This window comes from Staurois parvus, unplaced genomic scaffold, assembly GCF_062004578.1.
Source record: "Staurois parvus isolate SC_StPar_1 unplaced genomic scaffold, SC_StPar_1.0 ptg000017l, whole genome shotgun sequence".
NCBI classification, from domain to species: Eukaryota; Metazoa; Chordata; class Amphibia; order Anura; family Ranidae; genus Staurois; species Staurois parvus.
In genome coordinates, this window is record NW_028317813.1 from 1815479 (window position 1) to 1843043 (window position 27565).

General features: G+C 41.9%; 1 protein-coding gene across 1 annotated transcript in view; it reads right to left on the minus strand.

The window, feature by feature from the left end:
- Nucleotides 1-27565, minus strand: part of ERICH6B (glutamate rich 6B) — a 258727-nt gene that overhangs the window by 186697 nt on the left and 44465 nt on the right. Inside the window, exon 2 of the mRNA XM_089678802.1 lies at nt 2145-2465. Coding sequence (XP_089534928.1) covers nt 2145-2400 — 256 coding nt within the window. The 5' untranslated portion in view covers nt 2401-2465. The remainder of the gene's footprint in view (nt 1-2144; nt 2466-27565) is intronic.

Genomic DNA, 27565 nt, shown 5'->3' on the forward strand with positions numbered 1-27565 from the left:
TGAAGAAAATTAGTCATTACTATGGAAAACCCTTTTAGTGTATATATGGTTTGATTTTATTTTACCCATAGACAAATAATCTGGACGCAGCTTATACCAACTGAGGCTTACTGCATTTCAGTGATCTGGGGTTTCTGCTTCTAAAGTGGCTCACTGCGTTACTTTGATGGTTTGGAGAGCAATGATTTTTGTTCTTTTGTGGAAGATCAGCATTTATTATCTTGTTAAGCTGTCTAGTGTTCTCACCATTTGGTGTGATTTCTATTATAGACACTTTATTTGGACACAGGTTTGTCCACTGTGAGATATCTTACATCTTTATACTGCACAAATTTGAGGCAAGGATATCTCTACACTTCTATATTTGAGTAAGCATTATGGATAGCTATTGTATTGATAGTTTTTGATATTATCATGGGCAGCTGGTGCTAATGCATTTATAATTCCCTGATCTACATTGCAGTTCCACCTATTATCCTGGGCCTTTGCCCCATGGGATTTGTGATATCTTCACCATTGAAGGAAAAAGCATTTCAATCTTTCATTCTATTCTTCTGAGCTGATATTCTCATCACTGAATGAAATTTCAATTTATTGCGCACATTGGCCTTACTTCAATATGGTCAGTTTTATTCCCTATAGACCACTCTGAATATTCTCCATCAGGCCCATTAAATACGCCTCATATTTAATTTACTTTATTTCCCTACTGTCCACAGAAAGTTTAGAGGGTGATCTAACGTTTTCCAGTTGCCGTCGGTTCCTTGGGATTGACATTTGACCACTCTTGCTCTCTTGGATGATTTATTCTGCCGGGACCTTGATCCATGTGTTTTCATCCTGGATGTCATTATCCTACAAGTGCTCTGATATATTTTTTGTAAGCATGATTTAGCTCCAAGATATGCCCGTTCTTAACCTCTGAAACTACTAAGCAACTTATTCACTCCCTGGTTATTTCTCGCCTTGACTGTTGTAACTCCCACCTCATTGACCTACCTCATCGCATGCTATCCCCTCTTCAGTCTATCATAAAAACAGCTGCAAGACTCATCCACCTTACTAACTGTTCCATATCTGCCACCCCTCTCTGCAAATCCCTCCACTGGCTTGCCAACAGATAAAATTCAAAACATTAACAATAACATATAAAGCTATTAATAACTCCAAAGTACATCACTAATCTTGTCTCTAAATATCACCCAAACCGTACTCTCTGCTCCTCGCACGATCTCCTGCTCTCTAGATTCCTTGTTTCCTCCACCCATGCTCGTCTCCCAGACTTCTCCAGAGCTTCCCCCATCCTCTGGAGCTCTCTACCCCAATTTATCAGACTATCACCTACTCTGCTCACTTTTAGGTGATCTCTGAAAACCTATCTCTTCAGGGAAGCCTATCCTGCCCTCAGTTAATAATGGAATGTTCTATTCCTCCTACCAGTCCATCCCCCACAGTTATTACCTTTTTGTACCACTATCCTCTCCCTCTTAGCTCCAAGGAGCAGGGCCCTCCTATCCCTCTTGTATTGAACTGTATTGTTGCTGTATTATCTCCCAGTGTATTGTAAAGCGCTGAGCAAACTGTTGGCACTATATAAATCCTGTATAACAATAATAATATAAATGTTATTGACCAGTGGTCCAATTGTCTATACTTGTATATTATTATTTACTTTTATGTGGTTATTATAAACTCTCTTTGTATTTATGACCCCTGAAGAAGATCAAAAATGTTGAATGATTGAAATGCGTCGGGGTAATTTTCTCCCCCTTTTTGAGTGTTTTTCTATCTTGTGAAGAAAGCTTTCTAGTAATATTTTTCAGAGCAAAATTTCTCTTTTAAAAAAACTATGTATCTTTTATAAGTACATCTATGTAATAAAGCTGATATTGTTTTTGTAAAAATGTGTAATGTCTCAGTTGCTGCAATAAAGTCCCATTGGGGTTTTTTCTGCATATACATAATAACAACTGAATACATTTAGCTGAACTATACGCTGCCTTTGTTGTCCCAGAACAACCAGCTTTAAACTATCTTTCTTCTATTTTCCAGTGCACTTTGGAGAATGAGTCCTCGTGTTCAGTGTTTCCTAGAACCTTTCCCTGATTTTCAAATAACATATTTCAGAAGATACGGTAACATACCATCTATACAGGAATCTTCTGCTGTGCCATTCTCGCTATTCTTGATAGTTTCTTCTGGCTGCAGTATGGGATGAGGGGACAATGCACTTCTCTGTTGTTGTTCAAACTGTTGGGTTTTCCTGATGTATTCTTCCACTTTCCTCAGATCCCCATCAACAGATTCATAATGAAGCTCTAATTTGGTCACATTTTCCACTGTTAGGATACTACGACTTGGTGCTTGCTCTTGGTGATGTTCTTTAGATTTGTTATTCATTATGACTTAATTTTGAAGGCATGTGATAAAGGTTTTACTTGATTCATCAAACGTGTTAAAGCATTCTGCAAAATGGAAACAAAATTAGGTTAGCATATAAATGCAACATAAATATAAATAATCTTTCTTTGATCCATTGTATATTGGACCTTAGTAGAGTCAGTAACTGTATGAATGAGAAGCGTTCATTGGAATGCAGTCTGTTAATTTAGGAGGAGTAAAGGAACCTATAGATATGAGATTGTGGTGTTTGTGTATACAAATTTTGCAAACTCTAAAGATGTGCTCTACCCTACCAATCTCAGAAGATGAATCAATTACCTAGGATTTCCTTTGTTTACAGCTTCAACAAGATAAGGCAGATGTCACCCACTTACCACATATGTGCAGTGGCAAAGAGGGTGGGCTTTACCATGCCCTCCCAGCACAGTGGCCGAACTGTCATAGACAGCTCTTGGTCTCTAGTCAAAATCCAGTGGAATAATCTAGTCATGTGACCACTATGACAGCCAATCATGTGTCTCAAGATAAGGAAATCTATCTCACCCCTTGAGCATAAAGACCCACTTAAAGGAACACAGGGGCTGGATGGAAAGGGGTTAAATAAGGCATTTGTTTATTTACAAATGAGGATATAAATAGAGTATAAAGGCTAATTAAATGGGAGTATGTGAGGACTGTGATCTGAACCCACAACCTCTGCTGCATTTGGCAGCAGCTCTTCTTGCTGAGCCACCTGAGATGCTGGACAGCATCTTGTCTGATTCTTTGGACCATCCTGCCTTGTGCCTTGTTTCTGCTGAACCGTGAGCTCCTTGCTCCTCCCATGAAATTTCTATTTAAGCCATGCCTTTGCACTTCCTGTTTTCCAGATTATTGTGCTCTTCCCAGGACAATATCTTGCCCTTATCTTTCCTGCTGTCATCCATATCTTCACTGCTACTCGTTACCAATCTCTGGCTTGTTCCACGACTATGCTTTCGCTCAATCACAACCTGCAGCCACTTTTTACCAACCTTTGGCTTGTTTACTGACTACGCTTCTGCTTGATCCCTACCTGCTATATCTACTACTGGACCCTGGCTTGCTCACCTCCTGGTGGGGCGATCCTTGTACTAATATGCAGCAAAAGCAATCTCCACCATCAGGAGCTCTGGTGAATACTGGTTAGTGCTTAGACTGCACACCTTGGGTGAGCCTTCGTCATCCACCAGGGTGACCTGCTTGTGTGTGGAGAGGGGCCATTCTCTATGCTAGCATAATTATTTTAATGACCTCAAAAAGCAATAGACACCAGGGCTCTTTAAATAACAACTGGCAAGTCTAAGCACATTTCATCCTTGAGCCATCATTAAAGAAGAGCTGTCCAATAGATCATTATTGTCCTCTGTTACATTTCAAATCAGTATTCAAATCTAATTTACAACTGATAATGAGATCTACCAGCACTGTACAGACAGGGTTAATTATGGCAAACACTGCTCCCTAGACCCCTCATGAACAGAAAAAACTAATTAAGAATGTTCAGTGCTGGAGTTATTAGAGAAAAAAAACAGCATTTTTTTTTTACATTTTGCGTGAATGTGAATGAGAATATGTAACAATTATATTATCTCTATTTGGCAGCAAACTGGAAATACACTTGAGCAAAGATACTTGCAGTCTGTTTGCACAAGAGGCACACCGAACCCTAAAGTTAACCTTAAAAACATAAAGCTAAAGGCAAAACCTTTTTTTGGATAGAGTGGAAAGGGATTAAAATACCTGTTTTTCTTGCTGTCTGTGCCTCCATTAGGTTGATTTATCATCCCTATTTGTCATGTTTACCAATATCATTGAAAGTGAAAGCAAAATAATACTCCAAATTCATCCACACAATAGTAATAGAGGGATAATCTTCAAATGGGGAAGCTAGTCTTGGTGTCCTGGGTGACAACCAGGGATTCCAACACTTACCGTAGGTGAGATTTTCTCTCACTTCCTGTTTTGACTATGGGATAGGAAGTGAAGGGAAATCTCCCCAATGGAACTAGTGTCGCCACCTCAACCCTTTAAACCCAAACACTTATTAATTATACCGGTTCTGAGGCTAATTTAAAGCAACCAAGGCATTAAGTGAGCTTAATTACTACCTTAAGTAGCCACAGAACCTGTGGAATTAATGTGTTCTGGTTCAAAGGGATGAGGTGGCAACCCTAAATAGAACATATATGGCAAAAAAAAAAACTGACAATGGAGTCAACCCATCCTTACTCTATCCAAATGAAAAAAAGATTTGCCTTTAGTTCTACTTTAAACTTAATCCGCAAATTTCTGGCCTTAACACTAAAATACAAAAACTTTAAGCTAAGTACTAGCCCTAAACTAACTCCTTGCTCTGTATTCTCAACACTTCTTTATTTGGTGAGCAGCTCCACTAAATCTTCACCCTCGCTGACAACTCTGCAATGAAGGATACCAGCGCCGATAACTCATGAACTACACAAATAGGGGTATCAATAAAGCCTTTCCAGCTCCACAATGTGTGCCTAATAATCTTTGTTGTCTTTATCAATAATGGCAATTTCTCATATTTTGTTTACTGTTCCCAATACATGAAGAGTTGCTTGGAGGAAATGATTTCCTTTTTTATGTGAACATTCATAATTCAGAATAAAAATCACATAAATAAAAAAGCAATTTGTAAATCCAAGATGAACACTGAACAAATTGTATTTTCCAGCTTTAAAATATATGGATTCTCAGAGAACAATTCCATTGTTGGGCGTCGGCATTAGTCACTGTCACATTTCTACATACTAATGATAGAGACTGCCTGGCTGGGATTGAGGTATAGCAAGGTTTGATTGACAGTAAGAGCAGACTGACAACTTAAACTGTGCTATGCCATTAGACTTGCTTTGGCACGTCACTACTAGTGATGGGCCGAACACCCCCCCTGTTCGGTTCACGGTAGAACATTCGAACCTACAGAATGTTCGACTGTGAACCTCGAACATGAACAGTTTACTGAGCGGTAGCATACCGAATTTGAGTATGCGGTAAGATACTGCTCAGCTACTTAAATGCATGAGTTATATTATTAAGTCATGCGCTATTTTAATAATGAAACATTCTTTAATGTTTCAGCTGTCAGCAGGGTTCCCCACTGACAGTTGTATGTAAAAATAATTGTTGGCATTGCCCGACAATTTAAAAAAAAAAAGAAATAAAATTGATTTTGAAAAGAACCCCCACGTCAAAATTTAAATAAAAAATGCCGTGGGGGTCCCCCCCAAAATCCAAACCAGACCCTTATCTGAGCATGCAGGTCAGGAAAAGGAGGGGATGAGTGAACGCCCCCCACTCCTGAACCATACCAGGCCACATGCCCTCAACATGGGTGGATGCTTTGGGGCAGGGGGACTCTCCCTGCCCCCAAAGCACTTTGTCCCCATGTTGATGAGGACAATGGCCTCTTACCCACAACCCTGGCCAGTGGTTGTGGGGGTCTTTGTGCGGGGGGGCATATCAGAATCTGTAAGCCCCCAGATCCTGCCCCCCCATGTGAATGAGTATTTACCGCTACCCATTCCCAAAAAAAAGTGTAGTGTACAAAAGACAGAAGACAAGTCCTTTATTAAAAATAAAAATTAAAATATGTCCCCTGAAGTAGATCCAACATCAATCATGATGGCCCCTGCTATTGCTGACAAAAAACAAACAAAACCACGCTCCACTCAGGACGCTGGCTCCCACCGTCTGACAGCTGCGCCATAATGACAGTTCTTAAATACTGTCATGACATCACAAGGGGTCAGGGTTCACCCTCCTTGTGACATCATCGTGTGCTGTGATTGGCCAAAGCATTGCACCTGACTTGTGGTCAGGTGCATTGCTTTGACCAATCACAATGCACTGTCAGGGAGTATTGCATTGTGGGGCGCGGTGGGCAAATGGCCCGCCAAATGCCTGCACCATTCATGTGTTCAGCACACTTGAACATAGATCCCATCTCTAGTCACTACATTAAAGCAGTAATAATAACTGTAAATATCATCCTGCGGCATTATATATATTATACTTTAATGGAGTTTAATGCCATTTTTAATAGAGTATAATGTTCGTCAATTGTCAAGATGCAGTTAAGAAGAGAGAGATATTTTCAACCATATAGAATTCACAACAGAATTAATCTCCTAGCACCAGTGGTATGCATATATGCAGCCTCTCTGCGGGTGGGCCTTTACACCAAGAGGCCGCATATATATGTACCAAAATGTAAACACAGCAGTGCCGAGAGTGCGCTACCTGTGTGCTTCCGGTGCAGTTACCGGTGGCAAATGGAAAGCTACTGATCTCTACTTGCCAACGGGAGCATCATGTGACCGCTGTGACAGCCAATCATGGTGGTCACATGATCAGAAACCCCATTCTGCTTCCCAGCATCAGAAACCTCTTAAAGGTCCAGGAGGCATTGGCAATAAGGGGTTAAGATTTAAACCTACATCTGGCTTAATTAACAAAAAAAAGTTTTGGATAGTGTGGAAAGAGAGAGAACATTTCAGAGCTTTATTTTGTTCTGGAGAGTTTTCTCCTTGTCCCAGTGACACCCTGTCATTGTTACATTGTTGCTGTCAGGGGATTTAACCCTTTTCTATCATATCCAATACGTAAACCCAAAGAATGAACTTTTATTATTTGGTCCCTTTTGGTCTGGTACATACACAGTTGAAAAGTGTTTTGTTATATCTGTTTGAGAAGTTAAAAAAAACCTGCTGAACTTGCCATAACTGATAGCTTCCTGCTGTCTGCCTGTGTTGACTGAGGATTACAAAATCATGCAGCCACCACATCTAACGACTGGTAAGCTGCAATGCATCTAAATGTTTGTTTTTGGTTTTAGATATGCTAAAAAATAAGAAATAGGGATGAGTGAATTTGTATGGGTTTGAATTGTAGGAATTTCATCAAATCCTTCTTGAAATCTGCAAAACCTACACTTAGCAGCAAACTCCACTGAAATCTATGAGCAGCAAAGCTTGATATTAACTTCTGGCCATTTTCAATCATGTATTTTATTGAAGAATGTTATAAACAAAAATGAAGCCACAAATTCTAGGTAATAACACAGGAAAAGTGTTGATGGGAAATAAAGAATAGGTATTGCCAGGTTAACAGGTGCTGGTGGATGGCTTTTGGTCATGTATCAGAGAGGAAGAGGCCTTAGACATTGGCTATAAACTGGGAATGTGGAGCTGCTGGTAAAGATCATTTTGGGGAGATTTTACAACTTGTCTAGTTAAATGCCATTAAGGAAGCAAACTGTTGGATCTATATAAATCCTGTATAATAATAATAATAATAATAATAATAAAAAAAGGAAGGTACCGAGGGGGCAGGACAGCAGAGGAGGTGGATTTTGTCCAGGAGCAGGGCCAGCTTGCAGAGGACTGGAGGAAATAGCCAACCTAATCCATGCTGCACTGCCCTATAGGTACAGGTCACTGGTATTCCCAGGGCTGGTTCACACAGCTCTGCAGTGTGGGCCTTTTTTTAATGTATCGGTAGCAGAATAAAAAAATCAATGTCCCCCAAATCACCCCCCCCCTCCAGTGTCTTAATGTCAACTTGGCAAACTCATTCCCCTTCTGCAAGTTTATGGCTTGTGCTACACTACCATGCCAGATACCCAGCGATCATCATTTTCCCCAAATGGCCACCCTGTCCTCTACCAGGGGCGGACTGATCATTTGGAAACTCAGGCACTGCCCGAGGGCCCGGGATCAGTAGGGGGCCCCATGAGATGCCCCTGGTACCTTTTTCATAGGCTTTTGTGAGTTTGGGCAAGGTCACAGGGGCACCATGATCCCCTATTGCCCGGGGACCCCTAGAGTTGTCAGTCCGCCCCTGCCCTCTACCAGCATGTAGAATGTAATGTGTTTGTGTCTTTGAATTATGCATTTACACATGGACGTAAGTATGGGTAAGGATGCTATCTATCTTTTACAGCACAATGAGTCAATCTTCTGGTGGCTTTGAAAGATGCAGGATGGGGCACACCACTGGAGCTCTTGGTACCACTACATGTTTTGTTCAGCAGTGACAGCACAGTCACCTGTACCCCTTCCTCACTGGCCTCATCCTCTTAATCTTTGCATTACATACACTTTTTATATATTTTCATTTTTGTTAAAATTATATACAGATTAACGTTTTAAAAATATTTGACTTTTTTCCCCTTATAAGGCCATTCCTGGTCTTGTCACTGACAGGGACAGCATTGCAAACTAGTAAAAATATAGTCAGCTGGGAAAGGGGAACTAAATAGAATTTGTGGGGCTGCCGAATTTGGTGGGAGACTCATTTCAACCTTCTCTTGGTCCTGTTTGACCTTTTCCTGTGAGTCAGTCTCAAGGGACATGCAGGGAAGGGCAGACAGCAGCAAATATTAAAGTGGTTGTAAACCCTTACATATACCCATTGAAGTGGGTACATAAGTTGTACCTGTTTATCTGTACTCTTCACTTCTCTACGTCCATTGAAAGTGCTAAATTTATAAAGCTTGTAAAGCTGTCAAAAAAAAAAGAGGGACGGAAAGCTGAAGTTACACTCTGAATTGTTAAGAAAAGGAAAGGTGGCCACACTCTGCAAAGGGATACCAAAAATAAAATATCTTTATTCCAGATGAAAATACATAGGATTCAGGGAATTGGTTGACCGGTTTCACACGATTTCAGTGCTTATTCATAACCATATATTTACCAACAAGCACTGAAATCCTGTGAAATTGGTCAAACAATTCCCTGCATCCTGTGTATTATCATCTGGAATAAAGACATTTTATTTTCTGTATACCTTTGTGGAGTGCAGTCATTCTTCCTTTTCTTTACAAATCAGTGTGGTGGCGACTCGGACCAGCACCTGTCAGTGGGATAGGCTTTGGGATTTGCCATTTTACTCACCTGGACGGTGTTTCTTTATGTTTGTGTCTGAAGTTACACTCTGCAGACCTTAAGGAGGAGAGCTGACTGGAAGGAAAGGGAACACCCCCTTCACACTAAGGTTGTCAATCTGGTGGGGCTCCCTCCTATGTCCAACGGTGTATTTAGGTTTCGTGCTGCCCTAGGCAACACAAAAATTGGCTCCGCCCCTACAGAGAGACCATGACACCGACCAACACCCCCCTCCCCCACGAAGAGAGATTGATATTGAGCAACAACACCCCCCCCCCCCCGAGACAGCCTTCCACTACAACCACCCTCCATACACTGGTAAGAGAGAAGACACTCCCCTTCACAGCTCTGGATATCACTGGGAACAAGATTCAGGCTCTGTATACAACATCAACAGCCCGCAGCCTCTTTCAGATCCCACCTGGTCCCCATGCTGCTTGTGTCCCTTCTTCCATCCCTTCTTTCAGGGGATGGCGCTGCCCCCCTAAAAAATTATGCTGTCCCCCTGAAAAATGCTGCCCTAGGCAAATGCCTTGTTTGCCTTGTGGTAGATACACCCCTGCCTCTGTCACCATTCTTCTCTTGGTGTCAGGAAAATCTGACAAAATTGATTCCTGCTGATAGCAGAGGAACAAAGCAGCAGATAGAAATGACACTTAGCGTTCCTAATTGAGACAAGTACACACTACAGAGGGATATGCTTTGTTCATATATTATGTCTGAGGTTTACAACCACTTTACGTACTGTATACATTCCTACAGCCATAGGCTGCCAGAATTAAGCCTTGAAACTCAAAGCTGCACTTGCCAACACCCACCCCACTATCCCCAGTAACAACCTTCCCAAGACAGTTTTTATCTGGAGTGGAACCTTCTGATCTATCTGAGCAGCTTACGCACTGTCCTGCCTCTGCTCAATTTTTTTTTCAAAAGTGAATTTGATATACTATTTAATTTTTATTTTGAAAGCACATTTGCCTTGTGTGTACACAGTTTGGACTATTCTACCTAGATATGTTAAACTTGCTGCCAGGCATTTTTTTCCAAATTGTCTCTGGAACAGAATGGATTTATTTTTCATGGAACAAAACACCTTGGGGTCTGGTTATAAAAAAAATGCATAGCTATTTGTACAAGGAATCTGCATGTATATTAATTTGTGTGTGAACCAGACAAAAAAATAATGGTTATATTTAGGGAATTTTTTTTCTTAAAGAATAGGTGCAGGAACTCAACCATGACCCCCCTCCCCCAAACCCCCTCCCCCGCACTGTAGGTGGCTCCACCCCTGTCACTTGCAGGGAGATCATCCAGCAGGGGTATCAGCATCTGGGCACCAGGGAGAACAATGGAGGTCACAGAGGGTGCAGCCTATTCCATGCCTTCTCCTGCCCGTGACTGCACTGCATCCCGAGCACCTGAATTTCCCTTGTCCCTGTATTGCACTCAGTCGATTTGTGGACATCATTGGGAGACAAGCTATTACTTGTAAACACAGAAGCAGGAATTCTGTGTTTACAGGTGATAGTGTTGAGCAGGAAGCAGAGGGCCTGAGCCAGAGGTGGCGAAACTGAGTTCCACCAAATTCCAGCTGAAAAAAGCCCTGGTTACATTTATGTGCCAATTCTCGTTTTCTAGAACTGCTACAAAGATGTATGCATTTCCCATGCTCTTCAGCTCCATCTGGTAGCCATATTGTGGTATTTTACTGCTGACCTTAACCACTTGCCAACCACACTATAGCCAAATGATGGCTACAGCATGGTTGTACAGTTCTGGGAGGGCGTCATATGATGTCCTCCCAGAACGCACCCTCCCACGCGCCCCCGGCGATGCCCACCCAGCGCTCTCACTGTCACAGCGTGAGAAAAGTACTGCAGATAACCAGCAAATGACACAGAGGACATCTGTGTGGTGGAACCGTTCCGCCTGGGCTTCCTCGTGCGGAGCAGTGCGTCTCAGCCAATGGTCCCCTTGTCCTGCAAGTTTTCCAGTGCTCTGTCAAGGCAGGTATTAAAGCTCAAAACCAATCCTTCCCCCAAACCACGAGTCGGAACTTCGTGTAGGGTGAAAATGACTCTTTCTTTATTAAACACAGTTCAGTATATACAGCACATCCTGGCAGTAATCCCCTCCCCCTTCAGTCCCACCAGACAGCCTGGTGGGGGTTTTCCCCACCCACAACAAAACCCTACAACCCAACAATACAGTATGAACTCTATTAGAAGTGAAAGACTACAAGGTCACATTTCCCTAAACAAACAGTGTAGAATGTCTGTGAAATATAAACAGCTTTACAAAGGGGATAAAACCAGAACAGAAAGGGCAAAATGTTATCACAAAGGGATGGTTCCTCACAATCTGCACAGATGATCAGGGCACTGATGATCAGTGCCCAGGAGTGCCACCCATCAGTGCCCAGCAGTGCCCCCCAGCAGTACCCCCCAGCAGTTGCACCCATAAGTGCCCATCAGTGCTGCCCATCAGTGCTCAGCAGTGCCATCAGTCAGTGCTGTCAGTCAGTGCCGCCTATCAGTGGCCATCAGTGCCGCCTATCAGTGCAGCATCATCAGTGCCTCCTCATCACCTGGTGACCTGGCACATCTCCTGTATTAGTGGGACACCACTTTGGGTGAATGAGCACAGGAGACACAGCAGACAGCAGCATTGTCAGTCTGGGGGGTTAGTGTTAAATGTATTAGCTGATTTAAATACACTAATAAATTGAAGCCAAACTCCAGCTCATACTTTATAATCAGTTAGAACAAACAGGTTTTTTTTTACCTTTCAGAATAAAGATTTTACATTAATAAATAAAAGCTGATCATTTTAAGCACCCCTGCCAGTGGTAAATTTTGTCTCAATTTGTCTCATCCATGTAAACAGATACATTCTACTGGAGAGCTTGTGCTTTGAAAAACCAGACTGGAGATGAAGATAGAAGAAAGAAAGCATCAAAAAGAAAACAAATGCAGCCATAACATGTAAAAATTGGTAAACTGCAACCTAATAAAGTTTTCTTTTGGGTTAAGTACTTCTTTAAGTGTCTCTAAGAATATACACTTGAATTTCTTCTATAGCAAAACACCTTCCTTGTTTCTGCTTTTACATTTTAGCCTTTTTCACCTGATCATGTTTACATATTGTCCTGGTGCTGGACAATTTTAACCAAATCACATCTAAAGTCTTAAGCTTTGATATTTTTGGAAAATTGGTTTGGCAAGGGCTGGTGGATGCAGTACACCTGGGGTGAAGTATGCAATGGCTTAGGTGCACAGTGATTTTTCATTTTTTCTATTGAAAGATGCTTCTAAACAAAAGCAGCTCTGCAAGCTATTACTGTCTGATGCATTCTAATCATCTCAAGATAAAAAAAAAAAAAAAATAACAAAGAGAAAAGGTCCCACTTGTAACGATTATGCGCAATAGAGACATGGAAGCTGTACATGACAGCCATCTTCTTAAGGTCTCAGCCATTTTGTTTTTCATGAACAATTGTCTTTCACCTCTTGTCCCTCCTCTTGAAAATGGAATTTGTAGCTGTAAGTTGTAATGAACTTCAAAAGATCCTCTTATCTTAAATAAAACACAAATAGAGGCCATCTCCAGAGCTGTAAACTACTAATTAGTCTTGGCAGGATGTCTATTTTGCAAAGACACTTTCCTCTGCATTATCGTAAAACAATAACTCAGTCCAGCCATCACACATGACCTGTTAGGCCATTAGAGCTCTAGGAATGCAGAGTGTGCCATAAAACGTCTATTCCACATGTAACCATTTCACATACAGTTCATAGCATCCAATATGAACTGAGATCATTAATATTAGGTATATACAGTGGGGCAAAAAAGTATTTAGTCAGCCACCAATTGTGCACGTTCTCCCACTTAAAAAGATGAGAGAGACCTGTAATTGGCATCATAGGTAGACCTCAACTATGAGAGACAAAATGAGAAAAAAAATCCAGACAATCACATTGGCTGATTTGGAAAGAATTTATTTGCAAATTATGGTGGAAAATAAGTATTTGGTCAATATCAAAAGTTCATCTCAATACTTTGTTATAAATCCTTTGTTGGCAATGACAGAAGTCAAGCGTTTCCTGTAAGTCTTCACAAGGTTGGCACACACTGTTGCTGGTATGTTGGCCCATTCCTCCATGCAGATCTCCTCTAGAGCAGTGATGTTTTGGGGCTGTCGCTGGGCAACACGGACTTTCAACTACCTACAAAGGTTTTCTATGGGGTTGAGATCTGGAGACTGGCTAAGCCACTCCAGGACCTTGAAATGCTTCTTACGAAGCCACTCCTTCGTTGCCCGGGTGGTATGTTTGGGATCATTGTCATGTTGGAAGACCCAGCCACGTTTCATCTTCAATGCCCTTGCTGATGGAAGGAGGTTTGCACTCAAAATCTCACAATACATGGCCCCATTCATTCTGTCCTGTACATGGATCAGTCGTCCTGGTCCCTTTGTGGAGAAACAGCCCCAAAGCAGGATGTTGCCACCCCCATGCTTCACAGTAGGTATGGTGTTCTTTGGATGCAACTCAGCATTCTCTCTCCTCCAAACACGACGAGTTGTGTTTCTACCAAACAGTTCTATTTTGGTTTCATCTGACCATATGACATTCTCCCAATCCTCCTCTGGATCATCCAATTGCTCTCTAGCAAACTTCAGATGGGCCCGGACATGTACTGGCTTAAGCAGGGGGACATGTCTGGCACTGCAGGATCTGAGTCCCTGGCGGCGTAGTGTGTTACTGATGGTAGCCTTTGTTACGTTGGTCCCAGCTCTCTGCAGGTCATTCACTAGGTCCCCCCGTGTGGTCCTGGGATTTTTGCTCACCGTTCTTGTGATCATTTTGACCCCACGGGGTGAGATCTTGCGTGGAGCCCCAGATCGAGGGAGATTATCAGTGATCTTGTATGTCTTCCATTTTCTAATTATTGCTCCCACAGTTGATTTGTTAACACCAAGCTGCTTGCCTATTGCAGATTCAGTCTTCCCAGCCTGGTGCAGGTCTACAATTTTGTTTCTGGTGTCCTTCGACAGCTCTTTGATCTTCACCACAGTGGAGTTTGGAGTGTGACTGTTTGAGGTTGTGGACAGGTGTCTTTTATACTGATAACAAGTTCAAACAGGTGCCATTGATACAGGTAATGAGTGCAGGACAGAGGAGCCTCTTAAAGAAGAAGGTACAGGTCTGTGAGAGCCAGAAATCTTGCTTGTTTGTAGGTGACCAAATACTTATTTTCCACCATAATTTGCAAATAAATTCTTTCTAAATCAGCCAATGTGATTGTCTGGATTTTTTTTCTCATTTTGTCTCTCATAGTTGAGGTCTACGTATGATGCCAATTACAGGCCTCTCTCATCTTTTTAAGTGGGAGAACTTGCACAATTGGTGGCTGACTAAATACTTTTTTGCCCCACTGTATTTGGATAGATAATTTCATGCCGAGCCAAACAAGGTCCTACATGACTATGTTAGCACATAGGAAAGGAAAGAAAGCAGTCTCTTCCCTCCTGCATGACAAAGGCTGTGTTTGGTATCCCTGGGTTTGAAATATAATTCTGAATATTAATCTGCCAGTTGCTAGGATACCACCTGCACATACTGGAAGTTATTATTATTAGTATGACATTGTAGTTGGGACTTGGTCATAAACTTGGCGACCTCCTATGACCCATCTCCTAAACCGGGTGATTGGTCAGTTGTTCTTAGGCAACACCCCTTTAATATCATAGAAAAGGACTGACAGGCCTGGTGAAGGGAGCTCTCATTTAACATCAATCAAGAACATCTAACGGACTTGAGGCAACATTCTTGCTCAGACAACTGCTAAACCAGGACTTTGCAAGTATTCTGCCTTTATAACTTATTTGTTTTATTTCTCTGATTGTTCTCTTTGTCTTTTTAACATCTTTTTCTGTAAATATTTTAGTTGCACCATTTTGACCTTTTTAGTAATAAATCCTATTTTGAAAAGTGTTGAAACTGTCACTAAAAGCTTTTAATGCAAGCTAAAGAATCCCTGTCTCTTGAAGAGTGCTACTGTATGTAATAATCCTCTAAATACACCTGTCTGTGGTGACAGTGTGTGTTGCAGATGCTTATGCTGATATCATAGTGTTATTGCTAGAATTTGTGAGTTTCCTCCTACTCTGTAAAAAGGCGGTGGTGGCAGTGTGAAGGGTTAATTGCGTAATTAACCTAACCCAGTGACAATCGCTCTCAGGCTGCTGGCACATAGATTGTGGTCCTGCAAGCTGGAAAATCTTTATGCAGGGCACAGCTGAGAGTGGCATTGTTACGCAAGTGACAGCGCTGACTGACCATTTGTTATGAGTTGGTGAGAAGGGCAGGGGTCGGGCACCGCATTCCATCACACCACTCCCCAGCAAAAATGTAGAAAAGAGAAGAGCTACATACAAGACTAAAAATGTCATTTAAAAAAAATATATTTGTCCTGTCATTAAGCCTAGGTTGACACTAGAATGCAGTTTCATATACTGCATTCATATCTCACTGCCCTTGCGATCTGCAGCTTATATCAGTGCAATCTCAAAGTGTTATTAAACCCAGGACCCTGCAATCACTATATCTGGTATCCTACAGTGCACAGAACATGGAAGTGCAATTATTTTAGTAAATATAAACTGGTAAATACCTTTTATCATCAGCAGTTAGAGCAGTCTTGTGATTTCTATCAGTGTCCAAACGAGCACATGTTAAAGCTTGTAGGAGGAGTTTTCATTCTGCTATAGGAGAATGCAGGACCCGTGACCTCTGTCTGGACTGTGCTAATTGGCCCTGTGTTGATCATATGCACTCTCCCAAGAGGAAAAAAAAAACCCTCTCTAGCAATACACACCAAACTCAGCATGTGCAGAGTGTCTCCACACTGATATGTCTTATCAGGAGATAAGAGGGGGACACTGGAAGAAGGGGAGGATCAGAGACGTCTGGATCAAACAGCGTTTTTACACAACTCAGTGGATTAACCCCTTAGGTTCCACAGTGAGTATAACAAGCATTCTTTACTGCATATACAGACTGATTTTACTGTTGTGGGTTTAGTAACACTTTAATGACACCCCAAACACTGAAAACTACCATGCAAATCTGTTGCAGTGTAGTTCTAAAATTGGTGCATGCATGACCCTGGTTTGATGCACTGAGCATGTGCAGAGTGTCTCCACACTGATATGTCTTATCAGAAGATAGGAGGGGGATACTGGAAGAAGGGGAGGATCAGAGAAGTCTGGATCAAACAGCGTTTTTACACAACTCAGTGGATTAACCCCTTAGGTCCCACAGTGAGTATAACAAGCATGCTTTACTGCATATACAGACCAGGGGCGGACTGACAACTCATGGGGCCCCCAGGCAATAGGGGATCATGGGGCCCCTGTGTCCTTGCCAAAACTCAAAAAAGCCTATGAAAAAGGTACCAGGGGCATCTCATGGGGCCCCCTACTGACCCCGGGCCCTTGGGCAGTGCCCGAGTTTCCAAATGGTGAGTCCGCCCCTGATACAGACTGATTTTACTGTTGTGGGTTTAGTAACACTTTAATGACACCCCAAACACTCAAAACTACCATATGATCCTGTTGCAGTGTAGTTCTAAAATTGGTGCATGCATGACCCTGGTGCGTTGCATTTGAATTTCACATAAATGAGGTGTGGTTCTTGTGCAATTCATATGTGGTTCATAGTGTGAACCAAAACTAAGAATAAGAAAAACAAGGAACATTCATTTTCTCTACAGCAACATGCATACATTTATAAATGTAGATAAAAATAATGCTTGTTGGAGGTTTTCATTTTGAATGAATGACAAAATCTTGAACAACTATTGTGTTCAATCGGCACTGGTTCATTATGTTTGCTGGGTAGTCGCTGGTTCCCCCTCCTCTCACAATGCTGCAGTAATAACAGGAAGATTGGATATATAGGTGAGAAGCAATAACGGTCCTGCTTAATAAAAACACAGTCTTTTCTCAATCCAACACCTTGCTGGAGAGGAACAGACAAGTCCATTTGAAAAATGAAGCCTATTCATCATCAGATCTCAATTACTTTTTATCTCCTCCTCTTCTTGGTAAAGCTTACTTCGGATGAAGAGGCTGCTGTAGCTGCTACAATACCGAAATAACAACAAACATCGTTAACCTGCTTCTTTCTGCTGCCAAGAATGTCAGTTAGATGAGTTGATGAACGTTGTGGCAAATGGTGGCTATAGAGAAGCTGCACAGGATGTTTTCACAAGTCAAGTTCTTTGGGTTATCTTCAACTTGAACAGCAAATTCTCGATAAATTCTATCAGTAATATATTGAGATTATTATCGAGAACATTGTCAAACTGCTACAAGAAAGATTATTAAAGCTGAACTCCAGGATAAGAAGGAGAGCGTGGGCTGGTGCCGCTTAAGCGATTTGGTAACCGGTCGTGGGCCACAATGAAATGAAATGATTCACAGTTTTGAATTTTTTATTATGTATAGTATAGTGAATGTTTTTAAACAACAATCAGGATCATCATTTTCTGTGGGACCAATCCCCATTGGATGTTTACCCACTGTTTAACCACTTGCCTTCCAGAGGATTTACCCCCCTTCCTGACCAAGCCATTTTTTGCGGTACAGCGCTGCGTTACTTTAACTGACAATTGCGCAGTCATGCAACGCTGCACCCAAATGAAACTTACGTTCTTTTTTCCCACGAATTGAGCTTTCTTTCTGTGGTATTTGATTGTCTGTGCGGTTTTTATTTTTTGCGCATTAAAAAAAAAAAAAACTGACAATTTTGAGAAAAAGCAATATTTTTTACTTTTTGCTATTAAACATGTCCAGTAAAAAGTTTTTAAAATCTAATTTCCTCATAAATTTAGGCCAAAATGTATTCTGCTACATGTCTTTGCTAAAAAAAAATCCCAATATGTGTAAATTGGTTTACGTGAAAGTTATAGCGTTTACAAATGGCGTTATATATACTGGAATTTTTTTTTGTACTAGTGATGGCGGCGATCAACGACTTAAAGTGGGACTGTGGGACTGCGGCGGGCATTCTGACACTGGGGTAAACTGACTTGGTGTCACTGACATCCCCAGTGACACCAATACAGTGATCAGTGCTAGTAAAAAGCACTGACACTGTACTAAAGGCACTGGGCAGAAAGGGGTTAACATTATTATTATTATACAGTATTTATATACCAGTAAAAAGGTTTGCTCAGCGCTGTACATTATAGTGGGGGACAGAACATGAGACAATACAGTAACAAAACAAAACACGAGGGGGTCAAGGGCCCTGCTCTTTCGAGCTTACAATCTAGGAGATCAAAGGGTTAACTGTGTGCTGGGTGTATTTTACTATGGGGCCGTGTGTTTGTGCATCACTGTAAGCACACTGTTTTGTATGGCTGTGTACAGCCATGCAAAGCAGTGTGCATGAGCTGACAGGGAGGAGAACTGTTTTGTTTACAAACAGTTCTCCTCTCTGTCGGAGATCAGACCGGGTGCCAGCGAGTAATTACCAGCGGGACCTGGTGATTGACAGCCGCGGCTGTGAATGGCGGCATGGAGGTGGGGCATGCAGGACTTGCGCGCCCTCTACCCGGAAATGCAAAATCATGTATATACAGTATATACGTGATTTTGCGCACCTGTGCCACCCTGTAGCAGTATTTCTGCTATAGGGCAGACGGAAAGTGGTTAAAGGATAAGTTCACCTTTTGACAAAAAATAGTTAATGCACTTTTTTTTGCATGTAGAAAATGTGCATTTATTATTTTTTTGTTTCTGGAGCCTTTAAAGCATCACACCAGTGATTGCTGTAAATCATTGCACCTACATCACTGGTGCCATGTAGGTCTCATGCAGACCTGTCAGTATATCTGCTTGCCTATACGGGATGTACGAGCAGATATAATGACAGAAAGAATCAATGCACTATCACAGCGCCATGGTGATTCATTGAGAACTACAAGCCAATAGCCACAAAGGCTGTTGGGACTTGTAGTTCATTCATTCACAGGACACCATGATTGAACGACATGACCCTGTTTTTTTAAAATTGTGACAGCTAGCGGGAAGAAGAAGATCCTCTGTTAGTCACAACAGGGAGTGGGGAGGAGCGGGGGGCTGGTCATTGGTGTACATGAACATGGGTGTAACAGGCAACATGTTACAAAAGGTGAACTTATCCTTTAATCACAATCACAAAAATCACATATTTTTATTAATCAGATCCCCATTAATTCCACTTGCACGCCCAGGTATGACAAGCCGAAAAAACTCTGATAGTGGTGCAGCCTGCACTATATCAGGCATCCTTTAAAGTGTTACTAAACCCACAACAGTGAAATCAGTCTGTATATGCAGTAAAGCATGCTAGTTATACTCACTGCAGAACCTAAGGGGTTAATCCTCTGCATTGTGTAAAAAGACAGTTTGATCCTGTCTTCTCTGCTCCTTCTCTTGTTCAAATGTCCACATCTTATCTCCTGATAAGACAGACTGAACACGTAGCCCTTCTGCACATGCTCAGTTTGGTTGTATTGCTAGAGATGTTTTTTTTTTTTTCTTGGGAGAGTGCATGTGATCAGCACAGGGGCAATCACCACTGTCCAGACAGAGGTCAAGAGCAGGGGCGGACTGACCATTTGGAAACTCGGGCACTGCCCGAGGGCCCGGGGTCAGTAGGGGGCCCCATGAGATGCCCCTGGTACCTTTTTCATAGGCTTTTTTGAGTTTGGGCAAGGACACAGGGGCCCCATGATCCCCTATTGCCCGGGGGCCCCATGAGTTGTCAGTCCACCCCTGGTCAAGAGTTTTGCATCCTTTTAGAGCAGAAAGAAAACTCCTCCTACAAGCTTTAACCACTGCTCAACTGAACACTGATAGAAGTCACAAGAATGCTATATACTGCTGAGAAAAGGTATTTAGCAGTTTATATTTGCTAAAATAATTGCATTTCCATGTTGTGTACTGTGGGAGACCAGATATAGTGAATGCAGGGTCCTGGGTTTAGTAACACTTTAAATTGCCAAACAAGGGTTGTGGACAAACCTAACAAGAAACAACAGACCAGAGAAGCACATGCCCTAGTAGTGCAATAACATGACACATAATGCAGTCACATACTCCCAGAATGACAGCAACCTTATCCCACAACTGTGAACCCACCTTCAGAACTCCTGTATGGATGCCACTAGATGTAGTCCACTCAGCTAAAGGCTTGTCTCCCCTGTGTGTTAGGAAGGAAAGAGAAGAGCAGGGAGCCAGTCGCTTGCATTATGGAGGACCAGCAATCATTCAGTAGAGCGGCATGCACCTGAAGGAGGCTGTACAGGTTGCCATAGGTTTGAGGTTGCAGGCCATAACAGATGGCTCCACGGACCATGTGTTGAACATGCCTGGTCTAAAGACAAGGACCAGTCAATGCTGTTCTCTTTCCTTGAGTAGGGTAATTGGTCTTGTATCTGCCTCCTCCTGGTTTTCTGCAGTCAGCCTGTAGTGGAAGGATCTGCTAGGTCACTCATACAGTTTTGCTATCTGCATGTATAGACCATAATTTATATAACTGATTTTTTTACAAGGTAATAGCTGGTTTTGCAAAGGAATTTGTTGCACACAAACTGGATTTATAGCCTTTGTGCTTTGAGTTTAGCTTTAAATTCTAGATTTTATCATTAACTCATCTTTTATAGGGTCAGAGTACTAAAAATATACATTTTAGTTATACATAGAGCATGGTGGGCTGAGTAAACCTTTGCCTTCTTATGTTTGGAAACCCAGTCAATGAGATCTTCGTGTTCATATTTTTTTACTGTTCTTGTCCACCTGCGAGTGTTATTTGTTCTTGTACATTAACAGTCCTGCTACAGTCTCCACACTTTGCTGCTCTCTCAGAGATATAAAAAAAAAACAAAAATCAACTGGGAATGTGACTGCAAATCAAGCACAGAAATCTTTTCAACAGAGTCTACAAGAGATGTAAAGGTGTGTGTTATGATGCTTTAGATGAGACAACAACATAACAGGACCTCTAGCGGTTTGTACATACTAAATAGCCTGTTCACTGACCACAGAAAACGTCTGGTGGTGCAGAAAGTCATTTATTAGTGGCAGTATGACAGTTTTCTATTCAGGGATGCAGTGGCAGCATCCGAGCAACCAATGATGCATCCCAAGCTATATTCAGTTGAGTGTAAACAGTGGACCTGGGAATGCCAGCTGATGTCATTGACCAAATATGGCCATGTGATGTCAATGACATCAGCCAGCATCTCTGGCCCCATTACCAAACGCACAACTGAATTTAAACAAAGAAGCTGTGTATGCAGGTTGACGCCATTGATTGCTATGATGCTGGCAGCCGCTCGCGTTCTAGCAACCACCCCCTCCCCTTCTGTGACTGACAGCATTGAAGCTTTGCTGTAATTTCCAGCAAGATTTACTTTTTACTTTGTGGGACATGATTTTTTGAACATTGTTGAACATTATTACTATTTTTTTAAATAAAGGACTTTCTGTACAGTGTTTGTATGTATAAATTTACTATGTTTTTTGTGAATGAGTAAACAGGCGTTCAATGTGTTCCTTACCCATTTACATGAGGGAGACTTCAAGATTCTGATAAGCAACCCCCCCAAACAGACAGCTATATCAACAGGGCAGGGTTGCGGGGATGAGGCCCCTGTTCAAATCAACATGAAGTCAAGGTGTTTTTCCAGGAAACCCCCTGGCAAGGCACCTTCCCTATGAGGGCATGTGCCCCCCTTTCTTGGCCAGGCAGGTTGCATGCTCAGGGAAAGGTCTGGATTTTAGAGGGGAACCCTACATCTTTTCAACCATAGCAGACTCTTATCCTGGATATAGGTCTGGTACAGGGGCGGACTGACCATTTGGAAACTCAGGCACTGCCTGAGGGCCCGGGGTCAGTAGGGGGCCCCATGAGATGCTCCTGGTACCTTTTTCATAGGCTTTTTTGAGTTTGGGCAAGGACACGGGGGCCCCATGATCCCCTATTGCCCAAGGGCCCCATGAGTTGTCAGTCCACCCCTGGTCTGGTATAGATGCTGAAGGGAACCCCCTCAGCTGCTTGTTTACAACATAACAAAGCAGCTGGGAACTGGCATTTTCCTGTAATTTAAATTGCATTTTATCCTTTGTAAATTCCACTTTTGCTTTAGTACATAGTGAAGGTGCACCACTTCTCAGGCAGGTTTAGGACATCACCCAAGCATGTTATTGAAGAGATTGTGTATTTATAATGTTGCTCTTTAAGCCTTTTTAACAGTGATGCCCCCCCAGCGAACAATATTTTTGAAATTTGTTTTATATTACATTTTTATCATTTTTTTCCACACAAATAAAGCTTTCTTTTGGTGGTATTTACTCATCACTGGGGTTTTTAGTTTTTGCACTATAAACAAAAAAAGAGCAAAAAAAGTGAAAAAAAAGTTTTTTTTGTTTCTATTATAAAATTTTGCAATCAGGTTATTGTGCTCCTTCACTGATGTGCATTGATGAGGCTGCAGTGGTGGGAACTGATAGGCAGCACTGATGGGTACTGATGAGGTAGCACTGATGAGGCGGCGCTGATAGGTAGCACTGATAAGCACTGATGAGGTGGCACTGATGAGGCTGCACTGGTGTGCATTGATGAGGAGGCACTGATGATACACTGATATGTAACAATGATGGGCAGTGATAGGCGGCACTGAAAGGCGGCACTGATGGGCAGCACTGACTGGTGGCATTGACTGATGGCACTGATGGGTGGCACTGCTGGGCAGCACTGATGGACGACACTGCTGGGCATTGATGGGTGACACTGCTGGGCACTGCTGGGTGGCACTGCTGGACACCATTGCTGGGCACTGCTGGGTGGCACTGATAATCAGTGCCCTGATTATCAGGGCAGATCCCTCCTGTCACATTTGCCAATTATCGGCAGTACTTTCCTCACGCTATGACAGCGTGAGGAAAGTGATACTGATAACCGGCAACTGTATTTACTCTGTGATCTGCTGTGTCATTGGACACAGCTGATCACATAGTAAAAGGCCACTCTGATTGGCCTTTTACCTCATCATGTGATCAGCTGTGTCTGTAGGACACAGTGATCACCGACAGCACCGGGTGCGTGCCTCTGGGGGCACGCAGGGAGGGGGGGGCGAGTTCTGGGAGGACGACCATGGACACCCTCCCAGAACTGGACAACTGCACTGTAGCTGTCTTTCGGCTATAGCGCAGTTGGGAAGCAGTTAAAGTGCTACTAAACCCACAACAGTAAAATCAGTCTGTATATGCAGTAAAGCATGCTTGTTATACTCACTGTGGAATTTAAGGGCTTAATCCTCTGCATTGTGTAAAAATGCTTTTTGATCCTGACTTATCCCTCTTATCCGCATATGGTCAGCACAGGGCCAATCAGCACTGTCCAGACAGAGGTCAGGGGTTCTGCAACCTCCTACAGCAGAAAGAAAACTCCTCCTACAAGCTTTAACCAGTGCTCTGCTGGACAGAAGCCACAATACTGCTATAACTGCTGATGAGAAAAGGTATTTATCAGTTTAGATTTACTAAAATAACTGCATTTCCATGTTATGAGTACTGTGGCAGACCAGATATAGTGAATGCAGAGTCCTGGGTTTAGTAACACTTTAACCAAATCAAGGAACTTTAGCTTCATCACTACTTGTGGATTATTGTGCCCCTCCCCCCTTTTACCTTCTAGATCAGCAGCATTGAGCTACTGATCACCAAAGGTGAGGGAGGACAGAGCTGCTGAGTAGTGTGAGCCAGCAGTTTAGCTAAACTTTCATCCTACAGTGCGGCCTACCCTTCATTCATTCATTGACGTTTATCTGCACCTGTCTGGGACACCATTGCCTTTGGTGGAGCCTTCTTAAAAGGGATTTCCTTGACACCTCACTGGTAATTGCTTTGGAGACCTTTTGTGAAGATTTACTTAGCCTTGTGGAATACAAATACCTTCACTTGAAGATTGAGCTGTCTATCATTACATTAATGGGGCAAAACTACCAGCATACTTACCTACACATCAGAGGTTATCTTGGGTGCCGCTAACTGTTGGGGCCTAACTACAAACATTGTATTTCAGGTTGTGGATATTTGGTTGCATTGATTGCTGCCCAGTGCATTGAGGAAAAGTCCTTCCTGGGTGGTAAAGCGAATGAACTCCAGACTTCTCAATTTTTTGGTATTATTGAAACGTTCTATGGTTACTGAACTGTTGCATTTACTATTGTCAAACCTGCTTAACAAAAGCTTTTCCTCATGACTTTTTATGCTTTAAGAAAGCCCAGAGTATAGCCATTGATGTGTTGATGTATTGTCGAGTCCTGTTACAAGGTGTTTTACCACTGAGAACAGTACAACCCATCATATACCAGCAGCTCACATGGGGTTGTGCTACATTACAAATCTTTTATCAAAGGAAAGCAGTAACAACTGGCATACCTTTGAAAGACTTATACAGGTGTACCTCGATTTACGAATTTAATGAATTTTCTGGGACGTTTAGTATTGCAAAAAATTTGTAAACTGAAACGCGGTTTACCATAGGAATGCATTGAAAACCAATTAAAACTTTCCAGAGGTCAGAAAAAAGTAAAAAAAAAGTTGCTGTCCCTAATAGGTCAGTGCCGGTTTTCAAATGTAATTACCGGCTTTTTTTTCCTTTACTATAGCTCAGAGAATCAGCTGTCACTTTCCCCCCAGCTAAAAGAAAGGAAGTTTCCTTTTAATTTATTTCCCTGAGTTAAAAGAAACAATGTTTCCTTTTAGTTTGTTTCGCGAGATAAAAGAAACAAAGCATCCTTTAGCTGCAAGGAAAGTGACAGCTAAGTCTGTGAACTATAGTGAAAAAAAAAAGCCGGCAATTGCATTTAAAAATCGGCACCGACACACACTTCATATTGCAAAAAAAAATTGTAAATTATATACTGTATTTAAAATGATTTTGTCATGAGAAAAGTATGAGGGCTGCCATTGTCATCATTTTGATGCATTGACTTAAAAGCTGTATGATTTAATGAGCTGGATATAATACAGAGATAAGGAATTCTGAAACTTTTCTGACACTCTTGTATTGCATGCTCATTTTGGGTCTCTCACTCAAAAGTATTGAAGCCAGACACAGTCAAGGAACTAGCATTTTCACAAGAAGTCTATCAATGGGATCCCTCATACATTTCTTATCACAGTGTCACATTAACCTCACATTTAGCTTCTCATGCAGATGGCTGTTTGATATGAGAATCAGAGATGAGAGGCTCCATGAGGTCTGACAGTTGCTGCCTTGTTACCTGTCAGTTAGATCAACTGCTGCCTTCCAGTTCCAATGGAATAATAACAGGTTTTTGTTACATAATACTTGTATGTAATGCACACTGCCTATGTTAATAGCATAAAATCTCACCTCTAACAGTCAGGACCTAGATCAGAATTATGATCAAGTAGTAATGAGTTCAGGCATGTTCGGATCTTAGTCCAAACCCACTTGAACTATCCAGCAGTCTATTTACCAAGGGCTTTCTGTTCTGACAGCTTTCTGGTGGGATAGTTTAGATGGGTTTGGACTAGAATCCACTAACTCCTGAGTTTATATCTGATCAATACCAGTTCTAATGCTGTGCCTCTACCCCATACCTCTGCTGTGCCATTCACAAAGAACAGCACAACGATGCATTGCAACTACAGCTCTATTGTGAGTATAAACCACTGGAGAATTTTGAACATAAGATATACGTCCTAAAGAACTCCAACAAGGGTCTATGATGCTTCTTTTACCTCCTGCTCCCCTTCCCCTGGCAGCTATTACTGTCTTTCAAAATAACATGAATAATTGTTTTTTATTACACAGCAGAAGAGCCTGTCAAAATTACACTGGAAGATAGTCTGCAAGTGTCATTGAGTAAATAGAGTGTAACTAAAGTATTGTTTCATTGTATTTACTGTGACATTTGATCTACATACTGTATGCCGTCAGCCAAAGAAACTTTGGAAGCAATAACATTTTTAAAAATAAACTGTATTCCTATTCAGCCTCTATAAACCCTTACTTATACCAGTCTTTTTTCAACCAGGGTGCCGAGGCACCCTGCCTTGTCTTCTAGGTACTTTGCGGGTGTCTTGGAAAAATGCTTAAAAATTGCCCCAAATTGTAAACAAGACAGCAAGTGGATCAAGCCTGCATTTTTGTTACACAAACCACAAGTGTTTTTGTGCAGCTTTACAGCTTTGGGCAATGCGAGGGCCAGCAGCTAGCATCTTAACAACCGATGATGTAATTGGTTGATAAGGAGTACATGAGTCACCTGAATCCTTGTTTGCCCCTTTCCTACCTCTTTCCATCAGCATTGGGGTCACTTTAGCTGAGTAAGAGAGAAGACAAACATTGGAATACTAGTCGGTACCAGTGTGCAAAAGCTCTAAAAGAGAAAAACACTTCTAACGTTGGCTGTCCTACTTGTGTGGATGTTGCTGCATTATGTAAAATTATTTGTTTAGTTCTTTACATTTTAGATTGGGGTGCCTTGAGATTGTGTATATTATATAGGGTGCGCTTGTTGGAGCCCAACCTCTGTAGCTGTAAGGTAAAGGTGCCAGATTGATATCAGGGATGGATGGATGGGAGCAGTAACACTGAGGCAGCTCTTCTTAGAGTGGAAGCAAGGCTCTAATGCAGTAACAAGAAAAAGAGAGGAAGGCGCCTCTAAGTGCAGTATTGACAATTTATTTAGTAAACAATTGAAAATTTGCACTTACAAGATAAACGGTTAAAAAGACTCATCGTGTGGTAATTAGATCCAGGTGGACATCCAGCAGCAAACTATGCCTATAGGATCAGGAAGTAGAGTCCAGGATGTGCCTGTGCATCAAAAATGAAGCTTGGAGAGCAGAGTCAGATGTAGCAGGTGAAGGGGGCGGTAATGCATTTCGGAGCATGCTCAAAAGGCTCCTTCTTCAGACCTCTTCAAACTTAGAGACGCCTTCCTCTCTTTTTCTTGCCTTCAGATTGTGTAGGATTTTAAAAGGTACCTTGATTTAAAAAAGGTTGAGGAGCACTGACTTAAACCATGATGACCTCATTTCCTCCCTATAATTTTTCTACTTTTTTAAACTACTTTTTTTTTTTTACCAAAAATACTTTTTTTTCCTATTTCCATTAATTTAATTTTTTTTCAAT